The following is a 10,290-nucleotide window of genomic DNA, read 5'->3' as shown; positions in this document are numbered from 1 at the left end:
TAGATGTTGTCTCCAAAGTCTCCAGAAAAAAGTCTCTAGGTTTTGCGCTAGGAGCTTTTTAGAAATCAAAGTGCTAGAGGGGTCTGAAAAGTGGCTAAATATAGCGACTAAAGCGCTAAGTTGGCAACACTGCTCTTTGCATGGTTTGTTTTCAAATGGTTTGCTGCTGTCTGTTTGGACCTTTCTGAACATGTGCAGCAAATGGACTGATCCAATATGGTGGACACTGAAGGGGGGGGGGGGGGGGGGGGGGGGGGCTGAGACACACTTAATATTATAAGCATTCAAATTAATGAGCATAAATAAAGAATAGCTGTATTAACCATACATGTAAACAGAGTTTTATGGGCCCCCAGGAACTTTGGGCCCTAGGCAACTGCCTAGTATTGCCTAATGGTAACCCCCCCACCATAATGAGGGATCTCCTAAGTTAAATATGACCTGAGTCATAATAAAAGCCTGCACAGGATGCCCAGAAGAAAGTTAGAGATAATAAAAGGTCAAAATGTTGTGTTACCTTTGGACAGAAGCTTTTATAATATTAGATATTATAACAGCAGCATATTTACATCCCTAAATGTTTTCTGACTGGTCGACCTTAGCAGTAGCGGGATCAATCATTTCTACGGCTCCTTGTTTGGCTTTTAGAGCCCCAAGCAGCGACTTTGTAGAGCTCAATTCTTTCCGAGCAGTCCCTGAACGCAGCAGACGCAGCGGTGGGCGGTGACCCCAGCTCACCTGCGGAACATAAACCAGCGCAGCTGAGGAGGTCTGCTTCACCCATCCTGCCCAGCGGCTGTGAGCTCCTGTGGAAACTTTGCTCTTCATCCCGGGATCAAAGACACGGAGCCGGACTGAGCGCGCGCTGAAACGCACAGTTTACCTGCGGTGCCTGCTGCTGCTGAGAACAAGGTTGGCTCTTTTATTTAATCATCTGTTTTTTCTCCCCCTGTTGGTTAAAAGTAAACCAGATTTTCTCTCTCAAATATCGCTCTTTAAATAAAGACCTGCAGCTTTAAATGACTTTATGTTTGGGAATGAGAGATGAGTCTCCCACCTGGACCAGGTGTTCCCCATCAGACTTCCTGAACCATCAACACCCATCTTCATTTAACTTTTCCACTCAGTTTATGCAAACAGGACCAGTTGTTCTTACCATGATGGCAGAGGATTAAAATCACTACTGATTTTTGTTTTTCTCCTCCTTTACAGTAGTAGCCATCAAAGTTTCCCATCCTTCCTTGGCTGGTTCCAATTACTTTATAAACCTCAATCTTTGTACTAAAATATTCTCATAATTTGTGGACTTTAAGATCTAAAGAGAAGCATCATCTCCTGGTCAGACCCTGTAGTTCAGTGAAAGGGTGGAAAAATATGCAATAGGAGGTCACTGCAGGGAAGTGGGCTGCAATTCAGCTGGTTTGACTGGGAAAGGCCATTTGGAATTGCTGCTTCTGTACAATAACTGAAGCCAAGTTAAAATGTCTTCTTGTTTGATGTTAACAGGAAATGACACGTAAAATGACACCGGTTGCAGCATCTAAGTAGCCGCTTTCCTTCTAAAGTCTCTTCAGGCTGCTGCGCCTGTGATTTAGGCAGGTGGTGTTTAGTTTGCAGACTGCTGCAGCTCAGCAGCACACACCCAGCTGTTCTCCACCTCCAGGCTACAAATTTGGCTTAGATGCACATAAAAGAGATCCTGCTGCCCTGATCGTCAGGAGTTGCATGTATGTTTCCTCATCCGGGGTGAGACTTTTTAAACATTGATATAAAAAAAACTGATGGTTCCTCTTTTTGTGCAGGCACTCTGTTGTGCACAGTGGCGGTTCTAGACCAGATGTACCAGGGGGCCAGGTGGGGGGGGGGGCAGCGTGTTTTCATGGGGGCACAGAAAAGCATGAAATAAAAAACAGGGCGAGGGATTTCTGTATGTTAAGACAGCTGCATGAAGTGAAATTTCTATTCAATTAGGTTTAATTAAAATTCTATATCTTATCAGGTGAATATTTATTCATAATTTAGGAATTTTACATATTTTTGACTTTATTTAAGTTAAAATTACAGTTTTCTATAAAAATCGAACTAGAACTCAAGAAAAACTGATAAATTCAGCTTCAAAAACAAGAGTTCTTTTTTTAAGTTGTTTTGAAAAAAAAACATTTAGCAGATAAAAACTAGGATCCTATCTCAATACCACTGAAGCTATCATCTTATTGTTTTATAATAATTAGTAAAACTGAATTTGTAAAGGGGAAACAAATTTTAATAGATCCAAAGGAGCTATCAGTAACCCTGTTTGTTTATCATTAGAATTTCTTTGTTTATTAGGTCTTCAGTACAGGGGCACTGGCCCCCGTTGGCCCCTGTCTAGAACAGCCCATGGTTGTAGAGCTGCTGGGTTAGAAAAAAAGGCCTACTTCCTATAACTACCTGACCTGCTCTACTTGGTAAACAAAATAAAAACTGGTCCAGTTCCTTTTAGTCACTCTGATTGGTTGCATGGTAGGATATCTAAGCATACCTGAGCTAACCCTCTCAGCTCGCTGACCTCCTATGAGCTGCAGGTGGCAGGGCTCGTGCTCATCCAATAAGAGGCCGGATAAAGCATGAATTGACAGGTAGCCAGGGACGGTGCGGCAAAGATGAGGCCTGAGAAAACAAAAGATTAAGCTGTGCAGCTGGACTGCGAGCGGGATAAACGGCAGAGAGTCGCGTTGAAGCAAGGAGGCAGTTTGTGCAACTTCCCCCTGAAGTTGGTCCACAGACGCTTCTAAATGTGAAGCCGTTAAAAAACACGACAGCAACAGCTTTGGAAGTGTGGTTTATGATATTCTGCCAGAAGCTGTGGATGAGATGACGTTTCCTCTGTCCTGTGGCAGTGCTGCTGCAGAATCCCCCCCCCCCCCCTGATCTTCTGGACCTGAGCACATAATGCACTTAGAGACCCAGGTTAGACCTTGTGTACTGATCCCTTTATCCCTCTCTATAAACATGCACGCTCCGACGCGTCAGTCTGTCATCGCTGATCATCGCCCTTTAGGGCAGACGTCTGCAAAGTCGGTCCTCGAGGGCCGCAGTCCTGCAGGTTTTAGAGGTTTCCTGCTCCAGCACAGCTCTTTTACGTTGGTAGCTTATTAACAGGCTTATGCTGAACTTCAATCATCAGAATCAGCTGTGCTAAAGCAGAGAAACCTCTAAAACCTTCAGGACAGCCGCCCTCAAGGACCAACTTTGGGGATGCCTGCTTTAGTTGAAGCAAGGAGGCAGTTTCTGTAACTTTATGTCCTTCTTTCAACATCTAGGTGACTGGATCATAACTTCTTTTGGGTCAATTTTTTTTTTTTTTTCTTTCAGGGTGTGGTCGGGATATATTGTTTTTTGTCCAGACTTGCACCAACATTCCATCCTCTCCTTGCTCATAGCATCCCTGCAGCAGCTTCCTTTAGGATATTTAAAAAGCCCAACTGTGCTGTAAATGCACCAGGCGGGCCAGGTGCTGCAGCAGCGCATCTGTCCCTTTCGGAAGTGACAGGGGGGCAGTAGATGAGCCCAAGTTGAGGAATTTGTGGAATTTTTAACTAATTAGATGGCGAGGTAGCAGTAAGAGCAACTAGTAGAACATGCTGTGCCTTGCAAAAGTAACACGACCACATGTACGCTGCAAAAAAATGAAATCTAAATAAGTCATTTCTTCTAAAAATAAGTGCATTTTTTCTTGAATTAAGGATTTAAGTGAGACCCTTTGCCAATAGAACAAGACAATTTAGACTTAAAAATAAGAAAAAACAATTCCACTGTCTTATTTCAAGGGCATTTTATCTAGAAACCTTATTTGAAGAGTAAAAATACTAATTCCATTGGCAAATCATCTTATTTACCTGCTCAAATTAGGGGTAAATACCCTTGATTTAAGACATTTTTACTCATTTTGAGATCATTTTTGCAGTGTACGCTTGCATTTTAGTCAAAATTGCAACTGCAGACTGTTCAATTCAGTTTATTTCTATAGCGCCAATTCACATCATGTCATCTCAAGTCACTTTCCAGTTCACCAGATCATCCAGTCAGATTGATTCAAAGTTTTCTATCTAAGGAAAACCAGCTGATTGCATCGACTCATTGACTCTTCAGCAATCCCTCACACTAAGCATGCTTGTAGCGACAGTGGAGAGGAAAAACTCCCTTTGAACAGGAAGAAACCTCCAGCAGAACCAGGCTCAGTGTGAGCGGCCATCTGCTGAGGCCCACTGGGGTTCAAGGAGACAGAAGCAGACATAGAAAAAGAAGCATAGATACAAAAAGGCAACTGTAAAAGGCGGCCCCGTCCAGGAAACACACAGCCAGGCAGACGAGCTCCGAGCCAGCTCCCACGTCAGAGGATGAAGAGAGCACATCCAGTTAGTCACAGTCAGAGAAACAGGACTACACTGGAAAACAGGCCAAGCTCCAACATCTATAAACAAAGGTGTTGATGGCAGCAGCACAGCTGATATTTCTCTCCAGGATGTAGTCACAGCCAAACAGGAACAGACCAGATGAAGCTACTATGAGAAAAAGCAGAACGTTAGAGATTGAACTAACAGAATAGAGAGAGACTGGGGGGGGAAAGTGGTCCTCAGGTCCTCCAGCAGTCTAAGCCTTTAGCAGCATAACTTCAGTGGATCTCCTCGGGATCCGACTAATGGAATCAGATGTGATTAACTGAAAGGGAAATGATTCATGGATTTAAAATCTTAAACACGCGGCATGCATCTGTGTTCAGGCTTGCACTGTTATTCTGTGAAGGTGTCAGAGATTTGTCAGGGAACATGAATGAATCATAAAGAAAAATCCAGCGCTGGGTTAGGAAATGAAACGCTGAGCTTCAAACATTTCCTGAAGCACTTTTTTGGACAATTATTCAGAAACGGAGATCTTTATGGGGCAAGTGTAACCCTACAAAGATGTCCTTTGATTTTTAAATGACCGCTGATGGGGAAAGTAGGTGGAGCTAATCACAGCGCAGCCATCTGCAGAACACATGAGACTGGGGAAGGGAAATATATTCTAGGAATGGGATTGTTTACGTCGAAGTACATTTGTTAGTGTGGCCCTGGTCAAAGTCCAGCTTAAACATCCTCTTAAGAAGCTGCAGTGGGATTTTTCCTTCCAATATGACTCTGCTGGAGCTTCTGTCCAGAGACTATAAGGCTTAGAGACTTATGTCTACCTGTAACTGGACTGGAAGGTGTTTTAAAATGGACATAAGCAGTCTAAATGTACACTTTATCAGTTTTTTTAACTCTATTTTCTTCAACTTCTGTTTTTTCTAAATGTTTGATTTTTAGAGCATCAAAATCCTGATTAAATCACCAGAAGTTCATGAGTAAAGTTCATAAGACCACGACTTGTTAATACTTTAGCAAGTGACAGAAAGATCTTTAGAAGGAGAGGGAGTTGAGGTGTATTCCACTTTATTTAGTATTTTCTTTGTTGTACAGGTTCGTGACTAAAGAGAAACATGCTCATAATGATGCAGTAAAAACAACTTAAAAGGGCCGATGTGTCTGAGCCTGTGCAGTGACTCCATAGTCTGCGCAAGTTGGTTTGAACCCGCAGCTCTGCTCAAAATGTAGTGAAAGCCTGGAGACAGAAAAAACAAAAAAACATTTTCCAGATTTGAACACCTCGGGAGGATTTGTAGTATAGTTGTAGCATTTATTGTTCCTTAGTGGGGAATTGTGGTCATGTAAAGGCAAGTCTAAGCATGCAGATTTACAAACGGGTACTAAAACAGTCATGTTACTGTGTAAGAAAAGATACCTTGCCATTATGAAAAATTACATGCTTTGATTCAAAGAATTCACCAGTGGGATAATTTAAGGCATACCTCTGCATGAATGTTGTGATTAAAAACAAGATGGTTGATGGAAAAAAAATAGTCTGGATATAAACACTCGGACCTTATAACCATCACTGCTCCCTACAAACCAAAGGATACTGGCAAGAAGGATCTGCGATTACGCTCCTTTGTGCGTTTAAGACGCAGTAGTCTGTTACGGAAACGGCTATCCAGTTCTGCAGCAGCTTCATGCCTGGGGAGGAAGACGCTGTCCAACACTGATGATATGTCTACCAGAGTATTTCTACCACAACCTGTTCTGGATAGAGGAGGCATTCTAAAAGAGAGCTGAGCTTCCAGATTAGTTTATTAAATCGTTTCCTCTCGGCTGCAAATAATCTGCTGATCTAACAAACTAGACTATGGAAGATGACTCATGCCACTACAGGATTAGAGGAATAGTCCGGTGAGCAAGGAATAATCAATGGATCATTATTTATATATAAGACTAATACGTTTACGGTGATTTATTGAATAACAACAATAATTTTCGTTGATCACTGAGTCTGGGAGTGGCCATTTTTGCCCAAATATAGTAGCCCCTCCCTCCTGCCATCTTCCAGCAGTGACGTCACGGTGCGGTAAGCCTAGCGCCATTCTCCCCGCTTTCCAAGCTAAATCAATGGGAACTACTAGACACATCTGCAATCAACAACAATTATTGAAGATTTCCAGAGGACTTCACCATTGAAATTCACCAGAGCTATAGTGAAACTGACAATGCCCACGTGCATGGCAGCTGGATGCTGGAATACATCGGGTAAAAGTGAAAAAAAGAGTTATTCCACCTTTCTGATTCCTGATCCTCCACGGACGGGTTGGTCGTTGGATCGCCAACTTGAAGAGGGAGGATTTGCCATCGAACTTCTGGCCAGAGAAAAAACCCGTAATATGTAGCCAACATTTGGAAGAAGAATGTTTTCAAGATGACTTGGATAATGGCGCGTTGTGACAAACACCAGATACAGCACTGGGACTTGATCAACAGCCGATACCGCACCGTGACGTCACAAACGAGTAGGTGGCAGTAGTGTTCTTTGACAAACATGGATGCCTCCAGTAAAGCACATTCACATGAAAATTAATCTAAATTAAAAACACTGATCATTTATTGAAAAGGTTGGAATAATTTCAGATTTAAAGAACTTTCAGAAATTTGAATTCTGACTGGACTTTTCCTTTAAAGAAATTCTTGAGTGCCTACTAAACTAAACTAAATCGGATCTCCTCAGCTGCCAGACTTTGCTCTAACGCTTCCTGTAAATAACTGTCTGTACTGAATCGTCCTTAAATTCGGCTGGCTATGGAAATTATTGGATTATATTTAGATGGTAAACTTGGGAATTGAGAAGAACTTTCTTTCAGGAATAACTACGCTGATCCACTTCTTTAACGCCAAATATCAACCACTGAAGGGGAAAAAAAACTTTTACACTCTGTATTTTGCTAAATCTGGAGTTTTAGTCCTTTCTTTAAAGGATTGAGGCAAATATTCTCTCTATCTTGTGCAGAAACTCTTGTAGCCAGTTTGGCTAATGTTGTCTTAAGCGTTTCTAAGTAATCATTGATTCTATCCTTTTTGCCATTTTTCAGTTTAGCATAGAAAATATAAGAAACTATTGGCTATATGGTTTTCAAACTTGCACCTCAGTACCCACTGTCCTGCATGTTTTTAGGAATCTCCCTGCGTCCAAACACCTGTCTTAAATAAATTGGCCCCTGCAGTCTTTGGTGAACAGAGTTTAGAAACCATGGTATTATCTAGTTGATGCATGAAGTCTGCTACTTTACAGACTGTATGTGGCCTTCAAACTGTAGTCGCTAAACCAATCAGCTGTAATTCAATTCAGTTTATTTATATAGCACCAATTCACAACACGTCATCTGCCCTCTTACATTTGTACAGTACTTGCACAGAAAAGCATGGCTTCTTCTGCCCTGAGATGCAAGGAAGAAAGCCTTTAGCTACGCAGCTCCTTGTGCGTGAAATATTTTACAAACAAACTTGAAGTTGACCGAGTTTTTAGCTTTAAAGGCTTTTAAGTTTAAAGCAAAAGAATTTAAAGCGGCCTCAATGATCTGTAATTATTTTACTTAATATGTATTTTTTTATGTACCTGTCATTTAATTTAATATTTCTGTTTTTTTTATGTAACTTTGATGAATCTTGACCAGGACTCCCTTGAAAAAGAGGTTTTTAATCTCAATGTGATTTATTGCTGGTTAAATAAATACATTAAAAAAATCCTAAGGCACTTTCCAGTTCACCAGATCATCCAGTTAGATTGATTCAGTTTTCTATCTAAGGAAAACCAGCTGATTGCATCGACTCATTGACTCGAAGGCAATCCCTCACACTAAGCATGCTTGTAGCGACAGTGGAGAGGAGAAACTCCCTTTGAACAGGAAGAAACCTCCAGCAGAACCAGGCTCAGTGTGAGCGGCCATCTGCTGAGGCCCACTGGGGTTCAAGGAGACAGAAGCAGACATAGAAAAAGCAACTGTCCGAAAACACACAACCATGCAGTCAAGCCCCAAGCCAGCTCCCATGTCAGAGGATGTTGGGAGCACATCCAGTTAGTCAGTCAGAGAAACAGGACTACACTGAAAAAGGCCAGGCCAAAGTTTTTGTGGTGAAGTTCTATGAGGCAAATGCTAATGGTTTCAATGCTTGTATTTTAAAGATGTCCTAACCCTGTGAGAGTATGGTTTGGTATGGAAGCTAGCAAGCTAAATTATGTATGCACCAACCTTCCTCACATGGGATAACTCTTAGTTGGCACAAGAACACAGAATCTTAAAGGATAATGGCAACTGGCAGTCTGATGCAAAAATCATTAAAATGTATTCCATTATTGGCAGTGCAGTGGATCTGTTTGGATCTCTGCAGCCAACGGGCACAACCAACCAGATCCACATGCCAAAGGGCAGACATGTCCAGGTCAACAAAACGCCACCAAACTAGACAAAGTACAACAATCCCACTGATATTAACATTTTCCTAGTAATCTTTTGATTGCTTTTGTATGTTTTGCTTTGGTTATTCTATAAAGCCTCGAACTTCACACCAGTTCTGATATTTATTGATAAAGCTTCCTGGATGGGAAACCAAAACGTCTTCAAACTTGGAAACAAAGTCCAGAAGCTTGATCGGCATATTTACAGCAACATTCGAATGCTTCCTAAGCTTTAGTGAACTCTAATGATCAGGTTTTTTCCCCGGGGAAGCTTAAGTTTTTTGGCCTCGTGAGACCATCCTGATCTCGCGAGCTTTCAAGGTTTCACTCGCAGATCAGTCTGGAGACTCACCGTTAAAGAAAATTTGGAGCCGTTCACCAAACGAACGTCCAATCAGCGTTGGCTTTGAGACGGGTTGAGGTGTGACGCAACGAGAAGCGCGACAGTTCAGTCTAAAGAACGTGGCGGCTTCAGCCGATGAAACTAGCGTTAGCGGGGCTATCGAGCAAGTTTTATGGGAATTACAGAGTATTTCTTCACTGAAAGAAGAGCAAAACACTGCTCTGGAGGCTTTTCTCAGAGGAAAAGATGTTTTTGCTTTTCTCCCGACTTATTTCGGCAAGAGTTTGATCCATCAATTGGCTCCTCTTCGTCGTCGCTCTGTTAGTACGTCATATGCTTCGTTGATCTGATTGTTTATTTGGCCCGTCTATCACCAACATTGGCCAATCAGCTAACCAGTATTTTCGCCCCTTCAACGGAAGGTTTCCAGATGGATATGCAGAGCAAATCCATCTGGCGGAGTCAGGTTATAAGTTTTTGTCCCTCTTGGAATCAAAACTCTTCTTGTACCTTTTAACATTTGATATTAGACATGTTTTGTTGTTTTTTTGCAGCTACGCTGGGAGTTCTGCTCTCACTCTTCATTGGTTTGTCTTCTTGACCAATTGTAGGCATGCACAGTTATTTAATGACAGGCACACGATACTATGGTAAATGTACACAGGCTCAATTTCACTTTAATTGCTTTTGTTCATGAAGATTGTGAGAGTTCATAAATTTCAGACTGAAATAACGCTGTAGGGGTTTCAGGATTGGTACAAGAACACACATGACTGGTCTAACATGCATAGTTGCGCTACACAACAAAGCTATCTGCTCGAATCAAAACAACTGGCTGCAAATGAGTTTCCTAATGAATGTTTTCTTTCATCTTAAGTCACCATGACGGACGTTGAACAGTTCCTCTACGGGCAGCGTGGCGGCGTAAACGACCCTTTGGCCCAGGCCGACTGGGCCTCCAAGAAGCTGGTCTGGATCCCCAGTGAGAAGCAGGGCTTTGAGGCCGGCTCGCTCAAAGAGGAGAAGGGAGATGAGTGCGTGGTGGAGCTGGCCGACTCTGGCAAGAAGGTAAAACTCTGAAATGGCTTTGTGCATTCCGAGTCCAAACT

General features: G+C 42.2%; 1 protein-coding gene across 1 annotated transcript in view; it reads left to right on the top strand.

Moving 5' to 3' along the window:
* Nucleotides 1–755: 755 nt before the first annotated feature.
* The window catches only part of LOC119775505 (myosin-9-like), a 53,366-nt gene continuing 43,831 nt past the window's right edge, over nucleotides 756–10,290 (top strand). Inside the window, exons 1-2 of the mRNA XM_038273491.1 lie at nucleotides 756–912; nucleotides 10,059–10,249. Of these exons, the coding sequence (XP_038129419.1) occupies nucleotides 10,064–10,249 (186 nt within the window). The 5' untranslated portion in view covers nucleotides 756–912; nucleotides 10,059–10,063. The remainder of the gene's footprint in view (nucleotides 913–10,058; nucleotides 10,250–10,290) is intronic.

Source organism: Cyprinodon tularosa, unplaced genomic scaffold (genome assembly GCF_016077235.1).
Source record: "Cyprinodon tularosa strain WSP-4 unplaced genomic scaffold, ASM1607723v1 ctg874, whole genome shotgun sequence".
Taxonomy (NCBI): Eukaryota; Metazoa; Chordata; class Actinopteri; order Cyprinodontiformes; family Cyprinodontidae; genus Cyprinodon; species Cyprinodon tularosa.
The sequence above is the reverse complement of the archived record's forward strand: the minus strand, read 5'-3'. Positions and strand labels throughout refer to the sequence as shown.